General features: G+C 43.1%; 1 protein-coding gene across 1 annotated transcript in view; it reads left to right on the plus strand.

The window, feature by feature from the left end:
* MPP7 (MAGUK p55 scaffold protein 7) overlaps positions 1-25,237 on the plus strand; it is a 263,960-nt gene that overhangs the window by 33,451 nt on the left and 205,272 nt on the right. The window contains exon 2 of the mRNA XM_070428568.1: positions 10,126-10,244. Within this exon, the coding sequence (XP_070284669.1) occupies positions 10,126-10,244 (119 nt within the window). The remainder of the gene's footprint in view (positions 1-10,125; positions 10,245-25,237) is intronic.

Here is a 25,237-nt window from a genome sequence, read left to right on the forward strand (position 1 = left end):
AGTCTGTCCAAATGATATACATTTTCCAGATTACCCGGTGTATTTTAAAAGATTAATGACAAATGAAGATTCTGACAGTAAAAATTTCATGGAAAATATTCGTTCCATAAATAGTTCTTTTGCTTTTGCTTCCATGGGTGCAAATATTGCATCGCCATCAGGATATGGGCCATATTGTTTTAGAATACACGGACAAGTTTATCACTGTACTGGAACTTTACATCCTTCGGATGGTGTTTCTCGGAAGTTTGCTCAACTCTATATTTTGGATACAGCCGAAGCTACAAGTAAAAGATTAGCAATGCCAGAAAACCAGAGCTGCTCAGAAAGACTCATGATCAACATCAACAACCTCATACATGAAATAAGTGAATTAACAAAATCATACAAAATGCTACATGAGGTAGAAAAGGAAGCCCAATCTGAAGCAGCAGCAAAAGGTATTGCTCCCACAGAGTTAACAATGGCGATTAAATACGATTGTAACAGTGACCCAGGTAGATATAATTCTCCCTGTATAACCGAGGTTGCTGTCATATTCAGAAACGAAGATGGAGAATCTCCTTTTGAAAGGGACTTGCTCATTCATTGTAATCCAGATCCCAATAATCCAAATGCCACTAAAATGAAACAAATCAATATCCTGTTTCCTACATTAGATGCGATGACATATCCTATTCTTTTTCCATATGGTGAAAAAGGTTGGGGAACAGATATTGCATTAAGACTCAGAGACGACAGTGTAATCGACAGTAATACTAGACAAAATGTATGGACACGAGTCTCACAAGTGTAGTATTATGGATTTCATCTCTCTGTGTGGGACACGTTCAATCCTATTTTAAATGCAGGAAAATTAACTCAACAGTTTATCGTGGATTCCTATTCAAAAATGGAGGCTAATTGGATAAATTGCATCAAAGCAAACCAATCTAAGCTGAGAGTTGAAAAATATAGTGGTTTGATGGATTATCTCAAATCTAGATCTGAAAAGGACAATGTGCCGATTGGTAAGATGATAATACTTCCATCATCTTTTGAGGGTAGTCCGAGAAATACACAGCAGCGATATCAGGATGCTATGGCAATTGTAACGAAGTATGGCAAGCCTGATTTATTCATAACCATGGTGTGCAACCCCAAATGGGCAGATATTGCAAACAATTTACAATGCTGACAGTTGAAAACAGACCTGACTTGGTAGCTAGAGTTTTTAATATGAAACTGAATGCTCTTTTAAATGATATCTGTAAATTCCATTTATTTGGCAAAGTAATAGCTAAAATTCATGTCATTGAATTTCAGAAACACGGACTGCCTCATGCTCACATATTATTGATATTAGATAGTGAGTCCAAATTACGTTCCTCTAATTAATTCCCTTTCAATGTGCATGAATTTCGTGCACCGGGCTACTAGTAAGATTATAATATAGATCCTTATGACTAGCTCTACAGTACTACATATATATATGGATCTAGTATATATATACTAGAGGCCTGGTGCATGAATTTGTTCATGGGTGAGGTCCCTCAGCCTGGCGGGCAATGGGGCAATCAGGGCCATCTTACCCAGTCCCGATTGGGGCCAGCCGGCCGGGGGGAAGGACTACGGGAGGTTGGCTGGCCGGCCAAGGGAGGTTGGCTGTGGGAGTGCACTGACCACCAGGGCACAGGTCCTACATTGAGTGTCTGCCCCTGGGTGGTCAGTGCGCGTCATAGTGACCTGTTGTTTAGTCAACCAGTCGTAACCGTTGCTTAGGCATATATATATAATCCTATTTTTTACCAGTATATAGTAAAAAATTTGCAAGACAACTTAAAGTTGCTACAACATTTAAATCTGCATGGAAAATATTGATACCCCTCTGTCACTTGTGTTGCCAGAGGCTCAGAAAGAATATACTTGGATCATAAGTTGTTGGGAGAAAAATCATTTTTTTTTTCTTCAGGGAAAATGACAGATATGTTTATCCTTCAGTGTAGCAACGCTACAGAGAAGCCAGCTGTAGCACATTTAACTTCAATCAAATGAATAAGTCAGTGAAGTTAAAGATCCTGGTCGACATATGTGATGGCTTAATGAACTGCATTGTAGAGTGAGCATATTTTGTACGGAAAGTATTCTCATTAGTATATTTTTCATGATTTCAGACATTCAACATTTGCCATTTAACATTCTTCTGGAAAGGGGAGTATAGATTACAATATTTAGTTCCTAAACATTAGTTTTAAAATCTTAAAACATTTCTCTAAGTGATTGAGTGTTAACTTATGAACCAGGAGGTCATGGTTCAATTCCCAGTCAGGGCATATGCCTGAGTTGCAGGCATGATCCTCAGTAGGGGGCATGCAGTGTTGTATGTGTGTTTCCCCCACATCCCGCGTGGTTTAGGGTTCAGGATCTGGAAGAGGAGCCGCACACAAATGAAGAGAAGAGACAAGAGATAATTTAGAAATATTGGGGGGCCAGGCGGGCAAGTCCAACTCAAGGGGAAGGACTTCCGCCGGTGCCCAGGCCTTGCCAACCTTTTATTCAACTTTGGTTAAACATAAAACCCTTAGTCAGGCAGGTAATTGCAGTAATAGACTATCATAAAGGTCAGTAAATATTAGAAGGATTTACTCTGATACTATTTGGTCAGGAAATAGCTTGAGCCCCCATTGTCAGGATTAGACAATCGGTGCATAACTCAGGCCCTGCCGTGGGTTCAAGGATCACCAGCCTTCCAGGATCCTTGTTTGCACTTCTCTGCTAAGTGAAGACAATGGGCGGCCTCCTGCAATGCAGGAGGCAAGTGATTAATGATTCCCTTTCATCACTGATGTTTCTATCTCTCTCCCTCTCCCATCCTCTGAAATCAATAAAAAATATACATTTATTATTATTTCTTAAAAATTTTAAATCTTTATTGTTGAAAATATTACAGATGTTTCTCCTCTCCCTCCCTCCCCATTGCTACTTCCACCCAGTTTCTAACCTGCCCCAGGCCTTCATCACCCTATTGTCTATGTCCATAGGTAATGAATATATGCATATAAGTTGTTTGGTTAATCTCATTCCACCTCTCCTAACCCCCTTCCCTCTGAGATTCATCAGTCTGTTCCATGTTTCCATGCCTCTGGTTCTATTTTATTCATCAGTTTATTTTGTTCATTAGATTCCTTGTTTGTTTATTTTGATTTTTAGATTCAATCATTGATAGATACGTATTTATTGCCACTTTGTGTTCATATTTTTTTTTACCCTTTGCGGTCCAATTTAATTTTTGGAATTCAAACAGTCTGGTCCAAATTAATTGACAGGATTGAATGTTGAACCGGTTTGCGGTGTCGACCTCAGCCTCAATGTTGGACCTGCTCCTAGCGCCTGGTCTGTCGAGTCAGCCTCTACATTGAACCGAAAAGGGTTAATCTCTTTTTGTCTTCCTCTTCTTAAAGAATACCCTTCAACATTTTATGTAATACTAGTTTGGTGTTGATGAATTCCTTTAGCTTTTTCTTGTCTGTGAAGTTCTTTATCTGACCTTCAATTCTAAATTATAGATTTGCTGGGGAGAGTAATCTTGGTTGTAGATCCTTGCTTTTCATCACTTTAAATATTTCTTGCCACTCCCTTCTGACCTGCAAAATTTCTGTTGAGAAATCAGCTGACAGTTGTATGGGCACTCCTTTATAGGTAACTAACTGCTTTTCTCTTGCTGCTTTTAAGATTTTCTCTTTGTCTTTTGCTCTTGTCATTTTAATTATGATGTGTCTTGGTGTGGTCCTCTTTGGGTTCCTCTTGTTTGGGACTCTCTGTGCTTCCTGAACTTGTAAGTCTATTTATTTCACCAGGTAGGGGAAGTTTTCTGTCATTATTTCTTCAAATAGGTTTTCAATATCTTTCTCTCTCTCTTTTCCTCCTGGCACTCCCATAATGCAAATGTTGGTATGCTTGAAGTTGTCCCAGAGGCTCCTTACACTATCTTCATATTTTTGGATTATGTTTTTCTTTTTGCTCTTCTGATTGGGTGTTTTTTGCTTCCACATATTCTAAATCATGATTTCATTCTCAGAATCCTATACTCTACTGTTGAATCCTATAAATTACTCTTTATTTCAGTTAGTGTATGCTTAATTTATGACTGGTCTTTTCTCATGTCTTTGAAATTCTCATTAAGATCCTTGAAATTCTCACTAAGTCCTTGAAGCTCTCATTATATTCTTTGAGCATCCTTAAAACCATTTTTTTGAACTCAGTATCTAGTAGTTTGTTTGCTTCCATTTCATATTGTTCTTTTTCTGGAGATTTCTTCTGTTCTTTTATTTGTGACACATTTCTTTGTTTCTGCATTTTGGCTGCTTCCCTGTATTTGTTTCTATGTATTAGGTGGAGTTGCTGTGTCTCCTGGAATTGGTAGAATGGCCTTGTGTAGTAGGTATCCTGTAGGGCCCAAGTGGCTCAGCCTCCCCAGTCACCAGAGCTGGGCACTCTAGGTACACCCCTGTGTGGGTTGTGTGCACAGTCTTGTTGTTGTTGAGCCTTGATTGCTGTTGGAATCACTGGGAAGAATTGACCTCCAGGTCAATTGGCTGTGAGGACTAGCTGCAACTTCAGGGGAAGAGTTACTGTGCTAGAGACACTCCTATGCAGTAGGACTTGCTTCAGTGGGGCTTTGGTGCCCACTGAGTCTGCTCCTTGAGTGTGTCACTTGTGGATGTGTAGAGTTGTACTCTGGTATGGTCTGAAGCAGTATACCCTGGATGCACTGACTCTGGGGCTTCCAGGGAGGTGCAGAGTCAGCCACTTCCTGGGGCTACCCATCAGGAGCTACAGAGAGATCTGCAGATAGCTGCTATTTGTGTTGGGCTTGGAAGTGCCCAGGCAAGTCCAAGCTGTGAAGCAAGGTAGGCAGGTGCTAGTGCTGGGTGTTGATAGGTATGAGGCAGGCTGCTGCTTGTTTGAGAGATTTTAGGAAAGTCTGAAGCCACTGCAAACAGCTTGGGTGGGGCTTAAAATTGGATAGGCTAAGGTCTCAGGCAATCATCAGGGTGGAGTGAACAGTGTGAGCCAGGCTGATGGAAACTCAGATATGATTGTCAGTCAGCTCTGCCATCGGGGAGTTCTCAGCATAGGAACAATGACCCCTGCAAGCACCTCTGTCTGGGAGAAAGCCACCCCCAAATTCTTGCTCTAATGCCAGACAATCTAGTTCCTCCCCATATGTCCTTGTATTCCCTCAAGCCACTACCCCAGCGCTGGAGCTCAGTGGGAGTGAGCCCATGTAAGTTTGTGTGCTGGGCCCTAAAGAGGAACTGCCTAGGTCTCCAGCAGCCTCCGTGTCATGCAGCCACAATCCCTGCTGATATTTACAGACTGAAGTTTCGGGGACTTCTCTTCCTGGCACTGGAAGCCTGGGCTGAGAGGTCTGGTATTGGGCTGGGACCCCTTGCTCCTCATGGGAGGCCTCAGCAACTGAGATATCCCTCCTGATTAAGAACACACCACACATGGGTGTTGGGCCAGCCATTCTAGGCCTTCCCCCATATTACCAGTCTCCATGTGCTTTCTTCTTTCTTTCCTTAGTTGTAGGATTTCCATTCAACCACATTTAAGGTGGTTTTGAATGATGGTTGTTCTGTATTTTATTCTTAATTTTGAGGTAGTTGTGGGATGTGGCGAGTATCAGCATCTATCTACGCTGCTGTCTTGGTTCTCCAAAATATATATAGTAGGTGGCAAGAACAGCACCAGGTGCTTGACCCATGGGGTCAGACTAAATCTGGGTTCAGCAATTGCAGTACTTGGGTTCTGGCTAGGAACGAATTCAGAGTCCAGACCCAAACTGTAAGAGAACATTTATTGGGTAAATTATAGAAGTAGAAAGTGTAATTCCTAGAAGAAATGGGCTTAGGAAACAAGTTACAGAGGAAGGGCCCTTGGAGCTTGGGAGTGAGGAAGCTAATGGTAATGTGCCTGTGGCAGGATGGGAGAGGGAGAAGGAAAAGGGAAAGGCACAAGGCACAGGTGTACTCTGGGGAGGGAGAGTGCACTCTGTCCTCCGTCCTAAGGATTTTAAGGGTGGAGATTTTAGGGGAGGTCCCAGGGGAAGATATCAATAGAATATTCAGCAGTTTCCCAGGTGTGTCCTTATTGGGTAGTGGTCTCCACTGATTGATTGGCCGTCACCAGGGCAGGCGGTTGTTATTCTATGCAGCTAGTCCTGATGTCAGCTGTGGCTAGTTTTGTTGCTTATATGGGCCTGGAGCTGAAATACAATGGAGGTTTAAATGTTATTTCTATAGAGGAAAGGTCAGGAGTCCAAACCAGTGTTATGCTAAGGGAGGAAAGGTCACCCTGGGGGTGAGGTCCTACCCTACAGTTGATTGTCCATTGTTAGGCACCTGGTGCTTTCCAGCCTAGTGACTTTCTGTATCTGGCCCATTGTCCTTGCTCTGCTCACATCTGTCTAAAAGCCTATAACATCTATATATTTTTAAAAAAATCTTTGCATCTCTCTGCAATTAGCTCCTATTACTATAATACTTTCCTTATCCCCTAAAATTTTAGCTCAGTATGTACTTTGTGTTGTTTTTCCACTGTTATGGATTATTTTCTTTAATCTTGAAAACCACATACCTCTCTCCTCTTTTATAAGTACTACTAGAGGGGAGGGGGGTCCCTTAGCCCAGCCTGCCCCCTCTCACATTCCGGGAGCCCTCAGGAGATGTCCTCTGTATCAGGCAACCTGGCTGATCAGGGGAAGGCACCACCCTCATCACCCTGCTGCTGCTGCCACTGCTGGCTGCCCCAGACCCCAAGGTGTTTTCATCAACACGGACTCTAGTTCCTTCACCACAAAAAAATGACAACTTTCTTTGGGCATTTTCAAGATGTGTCTTTCATAGAATATGACAATTCTTTCTTTCTTTTTTTTTAATCCTCACCTGAGGATATTTTTCTATTCATTTTTAGAGAGCGTGGAAGAGAGAGGGAAAGACAGAAACATCAATGTGAGAGGAACACCAAATTAGGGTGACATATAAATTAGGATTGCATAAAACTAGTAAAAAATAGAAAACTCAGGTTTATGAGCTCTGCTTATGGAGAAATTATTGTTTTAAATTTATACATAATATGACTTATTTCCACAAAACGTTAAGCAGTATTTGGGTAAAGTTAACACTTCCCACATGTAAAAGACTAGGGTGGTTTTATTTGTGAGTATGGTATTGTGTCCAGCTGGAATGTAGAGCTAAGCTGTTTTTTTTAATTTTGAACCATTGCATTGAAATGGCATTTTCATTCTAGAGGAGACCTATTAAGGAAAGAACATTATTTTCTATCAAGTGCCTACTCTTTGCCAGCCACAGGGCTAAATGCTTTCATGGGCATTGTTTCATTTAATTCCTGTGATGACCATATTTGCTACAATTTCTTCTTTTCTTTAAACTTTATTTTGAGATAACTGTAGATTCACATGTTGTAAGATAAATTTTGTGTACCCTTGACTTGGCTTCTTCCAATGGTAATTTCTTATATAACTACTAGAGGCCCAGTGCATGGATTTCGAGCATGGGAGGGGGGTTCCCCTCAGCCCAGCCTGCACCCTTTCTAATCCGGGACCCCTCGGGGGATGTCTGACTGCCGGTTTAGGCCCGATCCCAGGGATCGGGCCTAAACCGGCAGTCGGACATTCCTCCCACAATCCTGGACCACTGGCTTCTAATCGCTCACCTGCCTGCCTGCCTGGTTACCCCTAACTGCCCCTCCCCCCCCTTGCAGGCCTGATTGTCCCTCACTGCCTGTGCATGCCACCTGATCGCCCCTAACTGCCCCCCCCCCCCCCGTGCTGGCCAGGTCGCCCCAATTGCCCCCTCCCTGCTGGCCTGGTCGCTCCTAACTGCCCCCCTGCCAGCCTGGTCACCCCCAACTGCACCCCCTGCCAGCCTGGTCACCCCTGACTGCCCTCTCCTTGCCGGCCTGGTCACCCCACACAGCCTGCTTGTTCAGTTGTTTGGTCGTCCCTCACTAACCCCCCTGCTGGCATGGTCATAGGCAGCCATCTTGTGAGGGCTTGAGGGTTAATTTGCATATTACCTCTTTATTATATAGGATAGTAGAGATTCACAACTGGGAAATTGTCATTGATACAATCATTGACTTTTTTCAGATTTCACCAGTATTATATGTACTTTGTGTGTGTGTGTGTGTGTGTGTGTGTGTATTTTGTTCTGTGCAATTTTTCCATAAGTGTAGGCTACCTTTTGTTATTCAAATTATAAGGTAAATAAACAAGGCTCAGATAAGTTATTTGGAATGCCCAAACTGTAGACCTGGGGTTTGAATTTAGGTCTATTTGATTCAAACTTTTGCATTTTCAGTAATAGTAATGATGAATATAATCAATTATAACAATATAATAAATTATAATCGATTATAACATCAGTAGTAATGATGAATAACAATATAATCAATTATAACATGGCTGAACCTCACTGAGTTACATATGAAACAGATTGAATACTAACTATGTGTCAGAGACTGTTCTAATGTATTAACTCACTTAATCCCCCCAACAGCTATACCTCAGAAGTTATATCACAGTTGAATTAGTACCATTAGTTAAACTAATCATATTACCAAGGAGTAGGTAATTTTTTTTACTATTACTGAAATCAGTAATAAAATAGTGATATTCTACCTTCTTTTTACATAATTCATATTTTGCACTTCTGACTATAATCACTGATTTGGGCATTGGTGATTGTGTGTGTGTGTGTGTGTGTGTGTACATGAAGTGAGACCTGTTTACATTGAGTTGTTTAGAGATATCTTAAAAATATTTACTACATTGTAAATAAAGGCTATTTTAGGCAGGATGCCAGGGTTTTAAGGGAATAAATATAAACCTCTAAGTATACTTAAGGACATAATCTTTTTCTAGAGATTTTAGTTCTTTTTGGCCAAATACAGCCCCAGGAATGTTTGAATTTAATCAAATCATTCAAATTACATATCTATCTTTCAAAGTGGACACTACTACATTTGGTTGTGAATTAGTACTGATTACCAGAATACTTAGTGCTTTAGGAAGATAATAGATAAAACGATCAATTGTCCATAATTTACTCTACAATCTTTGCTGTTAAATATTGTGTAAAGTTGTCCCTGTGATGAACAGCAGCACTTATTCAGACCAGAAATAACAACAGTCCCGTGTGTTGTAGATCCCAGGAGGTCTTGGTGTTTTTGTAGACAGCAGACAGAAATAAAAGGAATTTTGTCCTTTTTACCTCATGTAATCCCACTGGGAAATGAAACATGTGCTGTGAGTTGATATTGACTTCTGCCAGGTCACCTCCCTGAAGAGTCTTGGGCAAGCACCATTGCAATATTTCTTGGACAGGAGTCTGACAGCCCCTGAACGAGATGGATGGGCTATGCAGTGTGCTACTGTGGAACACTGCGCTACTGTGCTCCAAGGAAGCTTCCATTGGGGAGCGCCTGTAACCGCATCTTTCAGAGCTATCAGAGCCCCCAAATTAGAGTCAAACGTAAACTTAAGTTCTACATAGTTGTGTGTGTTTTTTTGAAAAGTGGGTGACTGCAGTAATGTAGCACAAAGTATGGTTTATTCTGCCTTTTTACACCTTATTTTGGACATTAGATAATGCAAAGTTTTTGAAGCTATATAAGGAACGATTTGGAAACCACAAAACCTTTTTAGTGGACCTCTGTATCAATTTCTGTTCTTCTAAGGAAGTTTTTCCTATTCGTGACTCACTTCACTCTTTGGCTAACATTGAGGGAATGTAATAACAATTAAGGAAAGGAATGTATGCCTTTTCTTCTTTCATTGAAAGCTTGTACACATTTTCTTTCTCAGGTTATGTAGTAAACTTGGAGGACTATAGAATGTTGACAACTGTGAAAGTTAAAAACTAGCCTATTAATACATACTTGTTTGGAATTGAAAAATAAAAAAGCTTCCTTTGCTTCTTTGGAGAAGTGTTTTGCTGGATGGTCCAGAATATAAATCCAGCAAAAAAGACATGTTCCAGCCGTCACTTACACACACCTTAAGTGAAATTAATGAGATCACTCTAAGATTACGCTTTGTGTTTTATTTTCATTTTATAGGTCTGTATGAGCTGTTGGCTGCCCTGCCAGCCCAGCTGCAGCCACATGTGGATAGCCAGGAAGACCTAACCTTCCTCTGGGATATGTTTGGTGAAAAAAGCCTGCATTCACTGGTAAAGGTAAACCATGCTGATGTCAGATTCTCTTTGTGGAAAAACATATGGAAAAATATTTTGAGCGCCATCTAGTAAACCAGAGATTAAATTGTTGCTTTCTGAAAACAAAACAGCCTTGTTCCATTTCATTGATGGGTGTGGAAGTTGTTAAAGATTCTACCAAAAATACATAGATGATTTCACTTAATGGTGGTGATTTTGCTGTGCATACTAATGCAGCAAATATGTGGTTGCCCTTGTTTAGAAAATGAATATGAAATAGTAGCAGGAAGGTTTAGACTCTTTATGGTCAGCATTCATGAGCTGGAATTTAACTTAAATAAATAAATGTTCATAGCAAAAATTAGAAGGAATATATTTTCTGAGGTTAAGGATGGCAGCAGTTCAGTAGCCACATTAATTTAAAATAATTTCCTTTAACAAAGTCAACTGAAATTCTAGCAAGCTATTTCTTTTCTTGGCGTGATGCCATTGAAGTGGTATTTTGTGTATAAATACACTGAAGCTAAATACGAATAAAAACAGTGTTTTGAGACAGTTTTAGTAAAGCATCATGTCATGAAAATGATCAGTCACCAGAATTCAGATCTTGCCACACAGCAATACTGGGAGTGATCAGAATTCTTAAAATAGTAAAATGAGAACAAGAAACTTACTGGAAAATATGCCACTCTTGCCTCTGGAAATATGAATCGAGTTTCTCTCATTTAACTCAAATTGAAAGAAATTTAGAGTCTGTGGGAGCTAGGAACTCATGATGCCTCAACAATATCCAGACCTGTACTTACTTACACTAAGTCTGTATGGTTGTCTGTTCTGATAAGATGCTTTTAATTGATGTAGAATATTTGAAAGCGAGCAACTTCTGAGTTGCAATTGCTTCAAAGGACAGGAAAATTATTACTTTTTTTTCCTGTTAAATTTGCTGAAATTTGTATGCCTCAAGCTGTGGCAGTTCTCAAGAAGTGAAAGTGTTGATATGTGGCATTTTTAGCATGACATGTAAAAACTAGAATGTCTTATTTGCTTATTTAGTTGTTATATAATTGTTAAGGTATTGTTATATTCTGAATAATTTTAGGTAGTTTAGTTGGTCTCTTGAGATGTATTAGATATAGTGTTGGGATTATAGTGGATGAAGTTTATGACTTACTGAGGCAACCATGGAAATATTCCTTGTGTTGAATGTGTGGAAGTTGGATAGGCATGGATTTGTTTCAATTCATTTTGACAGAGGGATAAAATATATTTCAAATGGCATCATCACCCCTTAATCATTAAATACACATGCCCCAAACAATGGATGGATGTGTGCTTGTATAATTATAACATGGATACTACCTCAGTTTCCTTACCCATGAAATGGAAATTATAATATCTGTTGACAAGGTTGTTTGGGAGTTTCAAATAAAACAGTGAAAATTTTGGTTCTTTGATTGTTATAGGGGTTCAGCAAATGGAAGTAGGCATTATTAAGGAAAAATAAAAATTTAAGTATCTTAGCATGCGAAAGACCAAAATGAATGACAGAGATGCTACTCTTGCCTTTGGAAATATGAATCACAGTTCTCTCCTTTAACTCAAACTGAAAGAAATTTAGAGTCTTTTTTTTTTTAATTTAATTTTGTTTCATTTCTTAAAGTATTACAAAGAGTATTACATATGTCTCCTTCCCCCGTCCCCCGACATTCCCCCGACCTCCCCTACCCCCCAGTGTCTTGTGTTCATTGGTTATTCTTATATGCATGCATACAAGTCCTTTGGTTGATCTCTTACCTGCCCCCCAACCCTCCCCAGGCTTCCCACTGTAGTTTGACAGTCTGTTCAATGCTGCTCTACCTCTGTATCTATTTTTGTTCATCAGTTTATAATGGTCTTTATTATCCATAAATGAGTGAGATCATGTGGTATTCTTCTCGGCTTCCCAGGGGCCAGTGCAGCCTCGTACGGGCCGTCTCAGCCTCACAGGGTCCGTCTCAGCCTCACAGGGTCTGTCTCAGCCTCACAGGGGCTGTCGCAACCTCACAGGGGCAATCGCAGCCTCTCAGAGGCCTTGCCAGGCTCACAGGGGCCGTCTCAGCCTCGCAGGGGCCGTCGCAGCCTCGCAGGGGCCATCTCAGCCTCGCAGGGGGTGTCTCAGCCTCGCAGGGGCTGTCACAGCCTTGCTGGGGGCGTCGCAGCCTCACAGGGGCCGTCGCAGCCTCGCAGGAGGCGCCACATCCCACGTTGGGGGTGAAGGTGTGAGTCAGAAGCTCCTCTCTTTGTCTCTCCTGCTACTCCCTTGCGTATCACTGATGCTGGAAGTTTCTGAGAGCAGTCTGCAGGTGCTGGACATCATACTTTAACTGGTCAACACGAAGTTTGGCATTCTGACTTTCGTTGGGTGGCTCCTTGCTGGACGAAATCTCCAGGCGTTCTTGGTGGCTGAATATCTGGTATGCTTGCTTGGATTTTGTTTTCTACTAAGTGCACAGACTGCTTGTCTGCCGTCTCCCAGCGTCCCATGTGAGACTGGATCTGGTGGACCTGCTTGTGTGTTTGCTGGTACAGCGGTTCCATGTCGCCAGCTCAGCCGGGTCCGGCTCCGGCTTCCTCCGAACCTGATTCTGCTTCTTGAGTGTGTCCCTTATGTATGCGAGGAGTTGAAATCTACAGTTGGATTAGGCTGCAAAAGCGCAGGTGGTTCCTTTTGTGCCACTGGCACAGCTTGGGTGGGGATGTAAATTGAGTAGGGCGGGATCTCTGGGAATTACCAGGGCGGAGCAAAGAGCAATGGCATCTCCGCGACTCCTCACCTCTCCGCGACTCTGCGTCCCCAAGTGCCGGTGAGCAGCTCCACGAGAAAGCCACCCTCGCTCTCCAACCCGCTGCAAGGCCATCCTGCCTCTCCCCGTAGGGGTCTGGGACCTCAGAATCCCACCCCAGACAAGCTCAGTGGATTTGAGAGCTTGTATCCCCTTCCAATTGAAAAAAAACCGTGCATCCAGTTGCAGCCCGCCTGGCGCATGACTCCGTACCTCTGTTCTTGGCGCCTCTGCACATCCTACTCAGTCTCAATGCTCTTCTTTCTTTCCTTTCAGTTGTAGAGCTTCCACTGGGCCAGCTTTCCCATGGTTCTGAATGATAGCTGTTTATCTTATAGTTGGTAGTTTCAATGTTGTTGTGGGAGGCAGCATGCACAGGTCTGTACCTTACGCCGCCATCTTGGTTCCTCAGAAATTTAGAGTCTTAATTGAGTCTGTGGGAGCTAGAAACTCAAGTAAGAGATGGTTGTTATTTCTATTAAAAAATAAAAGCAATCTGTAAAAAGATTCTTAGTTACACTGTTACATTTTAAACATAGGTTTTGTTTGTTTTTTTCTTTTAAAATGTTACCTTTATTGTTTAAAGTATTACAGATGTCCCATTTTTCCCCATTGACCTGCCTTCACTCTTCTGTCCCCTCCCCAGGGCTTCACCCCACTATTATCTGTGTCCATGGGTTATGCCTTTATGCATGTAAGCTCTTTGGTTGACCTCTTCCCTCCCCTGCTCCCCCTTCCCTCTGAGAATCCTCAGTCTGTTGCATGCTTCCATGTCTATGGATCTATTTTGTTTGTCAGTTTATTTTGTTCATTAGATTCCAATATGAGTGAGATTATGTGATACTTATCTTTCTCTGACTGACATTTCACTTAGCATAATACTCTCTAAGTCCTTCCATGATGTCCCAAAGGGTGAGAGGTCCCTCTTTTTTACTGCTGCATAGTACTCCATTGAGTAAATGTACCACAGCTTTTTTGTCCACTCATCTACTGATGGGCACTTGGGCTATTTCCAGATCTTAGCTATTGTAAATAGTGCTGCTGTGATTAAGCACAGGCTTTTAAAGTGTATGTCAAGAAGTTGTTAGGAAGTATACTGGAGAGTATGGATATCTGGTTTTATAAAAACAGGGAGGCAAATAAATTGATGTTGCCAGTGTTTAAATAGCATGATAACGTGTATTATTTCAAGTGTTTTTCAGTAATTGTTTAAAATGTATTTTTTTTAAAATATATTTTATTGATTTTCCACAGAGAGGAAGGGAGAGAGATAGAGAGTTAGAAACATCGATGAGAGAGAAACATCGATCAGCTGCCTCCTCCACATCCCCTACTGGAGACGTGCCCGCAACCCAGGTACATGCCCTTGACCGGAATCGAACCCGGGACCCTTCAGTCCGCAGGCCGACGCTCTCTATCCACTGAGCCAAACCGGTTTCGGCTAAAATGTATTTTTAAAATTAGTTTTCTTATGTACCTTTAGTACATTCTCAGTTCTTAATAGTTTCCCCCACACCCAGCTTTTATCACATGCAGACCTCAGGGCTTCTTTGATCCATTCTATTAGTTTTCAAGGACCAACAGCTTAAAATGCCTTCAAGAGGCAGGATCATGGGGTTGTAGTTCAAACAGTTGGAACAAACTGCCTAACTGGATTCTAGGTGGATAGACCCTCAGCTTTCATACGTAAATCTTGATAGAGACAAAGGAATTTGTTTGAAAAGATTTGTTTTAGGATGAATCAAAATGTGCTTGAATGTAACATTCTTTTGCCTGCAGTTGAAGCTGTTGATATGTGATTTAGAAATGGGGCAAGACACATGTGATTTCATTCTAGCAGAAAATTTTCATAGTTGTCATTTTATTATTTTTTTTTAAAGGGCTGTTAGCCCTAACAGTTTGGCTCAGTGGATAGAGCGCCGGCCTGCAGACTAAAGGGTCCCGGGTTCGATTCCGGTCAAGGGCATGTACCTTGGTTGCGGGCACATCCCCAGTAGGGGGTGTGCAGGAGGCAGCTGATCGATGCTTCTCTCTCATCGATGTTTCTAACTCTCTATCCCTCTCCCTTCCTCTCTGTAAAAATCAATAAAATATATTTAAAAAAATAAATAAAAAATAAAAAAGGGCTGTTAAATCATCACACAGTTTTAAATACTTGTACTTTTATTTTGTAACTAGAAGCCCGGTGCACGAATTTTGCACCAGTGGGGTCCCTTAGCCTGGCCTGCGGGATCAGGCTGAAACCGGCTCTCTGACATCCCCCAAGGGGTCCCAGATTGCGAGAAGGCACAGGCCAGGCCGAGGGACACCACCAGTGCATGATCAGGGCCAGGGAGGGACAGGGAAGGTTGGCCAGCCAGGGCGGGACTGGGAGGACTCCAGGGCATGTCTGGCCTGTCTCGCTCAGTCCTGATTGGCTGGACCCCAGCAGCAAGCTAACCTACCAGTTGGAGTGTCTGCCCCCTGGTGGTCAGTGCATGTCATAGCTAGTGGTTGAGCGGCCTTAGCATATCATTAACATATTACACTTTGCTTGGTTGAACAGACAAATGGACGACTGGGCACTTAGCATATTAGGCTTTTATTATATAGGATGTAAAATATACTTAAGGAGAGGCAGTCTTGCATTGCAGTCTGGGACAGGTATGGCATGCCACTTTGGAAATTGAGCCACACTCGGGCAGGAATACCATAGGTTATGAGTTTGTCACTCCAAAAGGAAATATGATGATCCGGTGTTAGCTATGGATTTTTTTTAGAAGAAAAATTTCTAAAGAGAGAATTTGAATACTAGAAACTGTGAGCATGAGATTTTAGAAGTATCAGAAGAAGGATGGTACCGATAGAAGACCTAGGGAAATATCCTATCTAATAAAGAGAGAATATGCTAATTGACCCTCATTCCATTGCAAAGATAGTGGTGCCCACAGCCAATAAGGAGGGAATATGCTAATTGACTGCCCTGCCCTCAAAGATGGTGGTGCCCACAGCCAATAAGGAGGGAATATGCTAATTGACTACCATAACCTCAAATATGGCAGTACCCAGTCCCCTCAGCACCCCCAGCCGCCCAGGGCCAGCCTGCAGCACAGGCAAGCCTCAGATGTCAGCTGCCCAGCTGCCTAGGGCTGGCTGGAGGCGCAGGCAAGCCTTGGATGGCGACTGCCCAGCTGCCCAGGGCCACCTGAGGCTCAGATAACCAGGCTGGCTGAGGCTTGTGCTGCCGGCAGCAGCAGCAGAGGTGTGATGGGGGCGTCGCCTTCCCCTGATTGCCAGGTCACCTCCCGGCCCTGAGGGCTCCCGGACTGTGAGATGGGGCAGGCCGGGCTGAGGGACCGCCCCGCCCCCACACACTCCAGTGCATGGATTTTCATGCACTGGCCTTCTAGTCTGTATATATAAAAAGCCAGCAACTGTAACATCATGAGGACCAGAACAACCGGTCGCTATGATGCCCACTGCAGCCAGCGAACCGGCCCAATCTGGGAATGTGGCCAGCTGGCCAACCTCCCGCAGCCCCTCCCCCAAGCTGGCCCTGCCCCTGATTGGTCTTTCCCACCCCAATCGAGGGCAAGGTGGCTGGACAATCCCCCCGAGGCCCTTCCCCCCGGCCACCCCCACTCCTGATCACCCCCCCACCCCAATAGGGGGCAGGGTCGGTGGCCAACCTCCTGAAGCCCCTCCCCCCTGCTGGCTCTGCCCCTGATGGGCCCTCACCACCCCCATCGCCCTGCAGCCTGCAGCCCCTCCCCCAGCCATCCCCACCCCTGATTGCCCCCCCTACCCCAATAGGGGGCGGGACCGGCTGGCCAACCTCCTGCAACCTCTCCCCCCACCCATCCCCTTGGGTGTTTGGCTGGCTACCCCTGCCCCTGATCAGAGTGTGGTGTCAATCAGGGATGTAGCTGGCTGGGGGGAAGGGCTTGGGCCTAGTGGGGGGTAGTGGGGACCAATCGAGGTTGGGGCCAGCTGGGAGGAGGGGCTGTGGGCAGTTGGCTGGCCGGCCCCACCCCCAATCAGGATGGGGAGGCCGATCTTGGGTGGGGCCCACTGCCCACAGCCGGCCCCACCCCTGATCAGCCCCCAACACCTCCATCTGCTTGCGGCCCCTTTTCCCAGCTAGCTCCACCCCTGATCGCTCCCCCACACCAATAGGGGGTGGGGCTGGCAAGCCAACCTCCCACTGCCCCTCCCCTGGCTGCTGGCCCTCAATCAGCCCCCCCCCCACCCTATTTGGGGGCAGGGCCAGCCCACTGCCCACAGCCCCTCCCCATGGCTGGCCCCGCCCCCAATCAGCCCTTCACCCCAATTGGGGGCAGGGCCCGCTGGTCAATCGCCTGTGGCCCCTCCCCCCAGCCAGCCCGGCCCTGATCCGGCCCCAGTTGGGGTGGTCCGGCCGGCCAACCTCCCGCCGTCTCCTCCTCCCGAAAGGCCGGGCCCTATCCGCCCCGATTGGGGCTAGGCCGGCTGGACCCCATTGGTGCACAAATTTATGCATTGGGCCTCTAGTCATATATAAGAATGGAAATACAGCCTGGTTGGTGTGGCTTAGTGGTTGAGCATCCACTTGTGAACCAAGAGATCACGGTTCAATTCCTGGTCAGGACACATGCCCGGGGTTGCAGGCTCGTTCTCTAGTAGAGGCTGTGCAGGAGGCATCTGATCAATGATTCTCCCTCATCCACGTTTCTACCTCTATCCCGCTCCCCCTCTCTCTAAAATCAATAAAAACATATTTTTTTTTTAAAAGAAAAAAAATGGAAATACATAAAGATGTGGAAAGACAAGAATGTTAGCATTCACATGATCCAGTGATGGTCATAGACCACCAATATGCATTGAGCCACATTTTTTATTGAATATTATAATTAACATAATATTATATTAGTGTCAGGTATACAACATAATGATTTGATATTTGTATATATTGTGAAATGCTTACCACAATAAGTCTATTTATCCACTGTCCCTATCCTCTGTCCCTATCGATGAGAACATTTAAGACTTACTTTCTTAGCAACTTTCAAGTTTGTTACAATATTATTGACTACATTCTCCATGCTTTACTTTACATCCCCATGGCTAATTTATTTTGCAAGATTGTACCCATTTCACCTACTCCAGCCCTCTCTCCTGGCAACCACCAATCTATTCTTTGTATCTGTAAGATTGGTTTTATTTTGTGTTTTAGATTCTACATAAAAGTGAAATCATGTTGTGTCCATCCATGTTGTTGCAAATGGCAAGATTTCATTCTATTTTTTTGTGGCTGAGTAATATTTGCATTGTGTATATGTACCACATCTTTTTTATCCAATCGTCTATCAATGGACACTTAGATTGCTTCCATATCTTGGATATCATAAATGATGCTGCAATGAACATGAAAGTGCATATGTCTTTTTGAATTTGTGTTTTCATTTTCTTCAGATATATACTCAGAAGTGGAATTGCTGGATCATATTTTGAATTATTTTAGGAACCTCCATACTATTTTTCATAGTGGCTGCACTAATTTGCATTCTCACCAACCAAGCATGAAGGTTCAATTTTCTCCATATCCTTGCCAACTCTTGTTATTTATAGACATTTTGATGATAGCCATTCTGATTGTTGTGAGGTGGTATCTCATTGTGGTTTTGATTTGCATTTAACTGATGATTAGTGATGTTGAGAATCTTTTCATGCGTCTATTGGCCATCTGTATGTCTTCTTTGGAAAACTATCTGTTCAGATCTTCAGTTCATTTTTAAAATTTTTTTGTTTTGTTTTGTAGTCCTGTTTTGTTTTGTTAATTGTATTATATGAGTTCTTTATATATTTTGGATATTAACCCCTTATCATATTTATGATTTACAAATCTTCCCTCATTCAGTAGGTTTTGTTTTCAGTTTGTTGATGATTTCTTTTGCTTTGCAGAAGTTTTTTTTCATTTGATGTAGTCCCATTTGTTTATTTTTGCATTGGTTACCCTTGCAGTCAGGTTCAAAAATGATGTCAATCTATGTTTTCTTCTGCAGTTTTATGGTTTCAGGTCTTACATTCAAGTTTTTAATCCAGTGTGAGTTAATTTTTGTGTATGGTATAAGATATTGGTCCTGCCAGCACTGGTTTGGCTCAGTGGATAGAGCGTCGGCCTGCGGACTGAAGAGTCCCGGGTTCAATTCCGGTCAAGGGCATGTACCTTGGTTGCGGGCACATCCCCACTGGGGGGTGTGCAGGAGGCAGCTGATCGATGTTTCTCTCTCATCGATGTTTCTAACTCTCTATTCCTCTCCCTTCCTCTCTGTAAAAAATCAATAAAATATATTTAAAAAAAAAGATATTGGTCCAGTTTTATTATTTTGCATTTGTCTGTCCAGTTTTCCCAACACCATTTATTGAAAAGATTATCATTTTTACAATGGTATATTTTTGCCTCATTTGTCATAAATTAATTGACCATATATGCACAGGTTTATTTCTAGGCTCTCTATTCTGTTCCATTGATCCCTGTGTCTGTCTTTATTCCAAAACCATATAATTTTGATTACTATAGATTTGTAATTTGGTTTGAAATCAGGGAGCATGATGCCTCCAGCTTTTCTCTTCAAGATTACTTTGGCTATTCAGGATCTTTTGTGATTCTGTACAAATTTTAGTGTTATTTCTTCTATTTGTGAAAAATGCCATTGGAGTTTTGATAGGAATTGCATTGAATCTGTAGATTACTTTGGGTAATATGGACATTTTAATAACATTAATTCTTTTAATCCCCAAGCATAGAATATCTTACATTTATTTGTGTTGTCTTCATTTTCTTTCATCAGTGTCTTATAGTTTTCAGTTTACAGGTCTTTTACCTTCTTAAATTTATTTCTGGGTATCTAATTTTTTGATGCAATTATAAATGGGATTGTTTTCTAAATTTCTCTTTCTAATAGTTTGTTGTTAGTGTATAAAATGTAATAATGGGAGATATCTGTAATACTATCAATAATAAAAAAATATTTTTAAAAAATGCAACAAATTTTTGTATATTGATTTTGTATCCTGCAACTATTCTGAATTTGTTTATTAGTTCTAACAGTATTTGTGTGTATGTGTGTGTATAGTCTTTAGGGTTTTCTATAGATAAAATCATGCCATCCATAAAAAGTGACAGTTGTACTTCTTCCTTTCCAATTTGGATGCCTTTTATTTCTTTTTCTTGTTGAATTGCTCTCACTAGGACAGACATTACCTTTTAAATATTTGCATATGTGAATGGGGGCAGGAGGAAAAAAAAAGGTAGTTCTCTGAATTTTATCTATTTTGTGATTCTGAAGTACTTCAACCATATCACAAATTGATATTTTCTTTTGTTTAAAATTAGTTTTAGAGAGGAAGAGATAGGGAGAGAAAACATCAAAATGAAAAAGAAATGTTTATCATTTGTCTCCCATAAGCACCCTAACCGGGGATTGCACCCATAACCCAGGTATGCCCTGACTGGAATAGAATTTGAGACCCTTTAGTGCACAGGATGATAATCCAACCAACTGAGCTTTTTCTCAAGAAAACTTTCCTGATACTGTTATTGGTGGAAGTGGAGTTCCTGGAGTGCTGTGAGGAAAATAATTTCCTGAGGCCCCCGTGGGAGGATGGGGTTTCATAGAAAACTTTATTGATGATGTAAAATTAAGGGTAGGTCCCCCTCCAAGGTTTCATCTCTGTACTGCTCGCCATGGAAGATGTCTTCAGCGGTGCCAGAATTAAGGCCACTGCCCAGAATTTCTGCTCCATATTAAAGTCCAGTCCAACATCTGGCCAGCTTATTAGTTTGTGTTCCCAGTTGCAGTCAATTGAGTGTGGGGTCCATGAGGCTGTGGGCCATGTGGCTACTTAAGGCCACATGGCTATGAAGAGAAAATAGGTGAGTGCATGGGCGAGTGTGGGTCACGGAGTAGGGAACTAAGGGGATTAGTGATGTTGAGCATCTTTTCATGTGTCTGTTGGCCATCTGTATGTCTTCTTTGGTAAAAAGAAGGAGGGAACTCTTTGGGGATTTTAAGCAGGAGCTTCTTCAAACCAATTAACTTTTTAAGTTTTCCCTCACTTCTGATGGGGTCCACCCCCTAGCCCAGTGGTTCTCAACCTGTGGGTCTCGACCCCTTTGGGGGTTGAATGACCCTTTCACAGGGGTCACCTAAGACCATTGGAAAACACATATATAATTACATATTGTTTTGTGATTAATCACTATGCTTTAATTATGTTCAATTTGTAACAATGAAAATACATCCTGCATATCAGATATTTACATTACGATTCATAACAGTAGCAAAATTATAGTTATGAAGTAGCAACGAAAATAATTTTATGGTTGGGGGTCACCACAACATGAGGAACTGTATTAAAGGGTCTCGGCATTAGGAAGGTTGAGAACCACTGCCCTAGCCAGTCCTTTATTCCCCAGGCTAGACTCACAGGCAAGCACCTTCCCTGCACCACCCTGACTTCTACTGCACATGTGGCCTATCTCTCCCTTCCCCCACAGCAATCCTCTATCGGAGGGGGAAAGGGACGGGTGTTAATCTCCTTAGAGGGATGATGTTGTGATTCCTTGGGGTATGAAGCTGTAGCTTCCTGGTGAAACGAACAGGTTTATGCTTCCCAGCTGAATATGCTCAACAATGTCTGTCTCTCCCTTTGCTCTCTTCCTTTATTAATATTAACTAGCTAACTATGGTAATAATAATATGACTGAATTAATGTGTGTGTGTTTGTGATTTTAGTCTTAAAGAAGTAATAGTACTATTCAGACTCTTATAACATTTATTTACATAGTTTTAACTTTTGATGATTGATTGCTTTATTCATACTGTCCTTGTTGAGTTCTTACTATATGCCAGGCACTGTGTAGACTGTAGACCATTAGGGCAAAAATTTGCAACAGAGCAGGCACACTCCCTTGCCTTGTGGAGTCTCCAGTTTCCCAGAGGGATTGTAGATGAGGGACTGGACAGCTACAATATTATGACAGGTCAATGTGTCATGTTTTGAGCTTTTATGAAAAGCACAAGGCGTGTAGCTCAATGTTGGACTTGGAGAAAGTCTGTTGGAGCATTTGATATTTTAAGTTAAAAACTACATGTTAAATAGTAATTGGTCAAGTAAAAGTTTATTGGAGGGGGAATTAAGCAGAACGAGTAATGTACACAAACACCTAGAACAGTGGTTCTCAACCTTGGCTGCATATTAGAATCACCTGGGAATCTTTTTAAAATCCTGATTTCTGGGCCTCATCCTCTGTAAATTCTGTTTCTTTGTTACTAATGTTGTGGCCTCACCCCATAACAAAGAAACAGAATTTTTGGAGGATGAGGCCCAGAAATCAGGATTTTAAAAAGATTCCCAGGTGATTCTAATGTGCAGCCAAGGTTAAGAACCAGTGACCTAGAAGCAGGAGTGAATATTATGCTTTTAGGATGGGTGCTGACCTTCTCTAGGCTGGTACACAGAGCAAGGAAGGGTGTTGGGGAGCAGTGCAAGAAAGAGAAATAGAAAGTTATTTGAATGGCTTTCATTTTATCCTAACAGTGGGAGCCATTACATTGAGAGGTTTAAAGCAGGGAAGTAAAGATAGCAGATTTTTCTTTTAGAGGTAAATTAGTGAATTATGGAGATTAGATGGGACATGAGATTTTCAGGTGGCAGAGTGTTTTGAGAATGAAGCTGATTTTAGTTTTGAGAAAGGGATTCTGATATTCAGCCTATCCTCACAGCATATGTGCTATTTGTTAAAATATTAAATCTGCTCTCCTCATTGTTAAATAACTGCTGACCTCAGCTCCTGGACACCCTCCAAACCCCATCCTCTTATTCAACCACTTAATTGTTTATGCCAGGCCACTGGGGGTTGGGAGAGGGCTCTAGGAAATCTGTACTAATAACCAAACAGTTACCTATTATATAGTTGGATATATGCATCTTGAACTGAGGCAGTAGGGTTGCCAGGTAAAATACAGGGTGTCCAGTTTAATTTAAACTTAACATAAACAATGAATAATTTTTTAGTATAAGTATGAACCATGTAATATTTGTGTTTTTATTTCTGAAATCTGGCAACTCTATTTGGGAGTCATCAGCACTTAGGGGGTAACATTATTTGATAAAGCTTTATTGAGATATAAATCACATACCATACAACTTACCCATTTAAAACATCTACACTAATAAAAGACAAACATGCAAATTGACCGTACCTTCGCTATGCCTTAAGCCACACCCACCAGCCAATCAGAGCGACTATATGCAAATTAACCCAACCAAGATGGCGGCCGGCAGCCACAGAGCTGGAGCAAGCAGGAGGCTTGGTTGTCTCAGTGATGGAGAAAGCCAAGCTTCCGGCCTGCCATGGCCAGCTCTGAGCTCCACTCAAGGTAACAAAGTTTCAATTATAGAAGATAAATAAACCCCAGATACCTGTTTTCAGCCGGCGGTGGCCACGAAGCTGGAGCGAGCAGGTGGCTTGGGTTGCCCCTGGTGATGGAGGAAGCCAAGGCTCCCGCCCTGCCATGTCCAGCTCTGAGCTCCACTCAAGGCTACAAAGTTTCAATTATAGAAGGTAAATAAATCCCAGAATAAAAAAAGAAAAAAAGGAGAGGCTGGGAGCTTCTGTCGCCAGGGGGCTTGGCCAGCCTGAAAACGACCCTCAGCCCCTCACCCAGACTGGCTAGGCACACCAGTGGGAACCCCCCACCCTAAAGGGGTGTGGCCAGCCTGAAAACAGCCATCAGCCCCTCACCCAGGCTGGCCAAACCTCCATGAGGGAGGGTCCCCACTGGGGGGCTAGACCAGCCTGCAAACAACTATTAGCCCCTCACCCAGGCTGGCCAGGCACCCCAGTGGGGACCCCCACCCTGAAGGGGGTGTGACCAGCCTGCAAACAGCCATTAGCCCCTCACCCAGGCTGGCCAGGCACCCCAGTGGGGACCCCCACCCTGAAGGGGGTGTGACCAGCTGCAAACAGATATCAGCCCCTCACCCAGGCTGGCTAGGCACCCCAGCGGGACCCCAACCCTGATCTGGGACACCCTTCAGGGCAAACCAGCCGGCCCCCACCCATGCACCAGGGGTCTATCCTATATAATAAAAGGGTAATATGCAAATTGACCCTAATAGCAGAACGACTGGGAATGACTGGTCACTGTGACACACACTGACCACCAGGGGGCAGACGCTCAATGCAGGAGCTGCCCTCTGGTGGTCAGTCGCTCTCACAGTGGGGAGCTCTGCTCAGCCACAAGCCAGGTTGACGGCTGCCAGTACAGCGGTGGTGGTGGGAGCCTCTCCTGCCTCCTCAGCAATGCTAAGAATGTCCGACTGCAGCTTAGGCCTGCTCCCTGCTGGCAAGTGGGCATCCCCCGAGGGCTGCTGGGCTGCCAGAGGGATGTCTGACTGCCAGTTTGGGCCCGATCCCCCAGGGGGCAGGCCTAAGGCAGCAGGTGGACATCCTCCGAGGGGTCCCAGACTGCGCGAGAGGGCATAGGCCGGGCTGAGGAACCCCCCCGAGTGCACAAATTTTTGTGCACTGGGCCTCTAGTGTAATATAATGGATTTTAGTTATCCCCAAGGTTGTGCACCCATCACCATGATTAATTTTAGAATATTTTCATTATCTTATAAAGTAACCCCACACCGTATAGCTGTTGTCCCTCAATCCATTCATCCATACTCTCATCCCTTCCCCATTTCACTCCTAGCCCTAAGCAACAATTTTCAGTCTGTATACATTTTTCCATTCTGGAAATTTCACATAAATGGGATTATATAATGTGGTTTTTTAGTCTTTAAAATTCATTTTTTAGTTATGATATTTTTATATAGGAACTATTTTTATTTAGCCATTTTTTCATTTTAAAATAATTTTTATTTTTCAATTACACTTGACATACATTATATATCAACTGGAGGCCTGGTGCACAAAATTTGTGGACAGGAGGGGGGTCCCCTCAGCCCACCCTTCACCCTCTTCAATCTGGGACCCCTTAGGGGATGTTTGACTGCCAGTTTAGGCCCCATCTCAGGGATCGGGCCTAAATCAGCATTTGGACATCCCTCTCACAATCCTGGACTGCTCACCTGCCTGCTTACCTGGTTGCCCCTAATTGACCCCCCCTCCCGCCGGTCTGATCGCCCCTCACTGCTTATGTGTGCTGGGCTGATTGC

Source organism: Myotis yumanensis, unplaced genomic scaffold (assembly GCF_028538775.1).
Source record: "Myotis yumanensis isolate MYYU_CA2020_CCGP unplaced genomic scaffold, mMyoYum1.0.hap1 SCAF_1, whole genome shotgun sequence".
Taxonomy (NCBI): Eukaryota; Metazoa; Chordata; class Mammalia; order Chiroptera; family Vespertilionidae; genus Myotis; species Myotis yumanensis.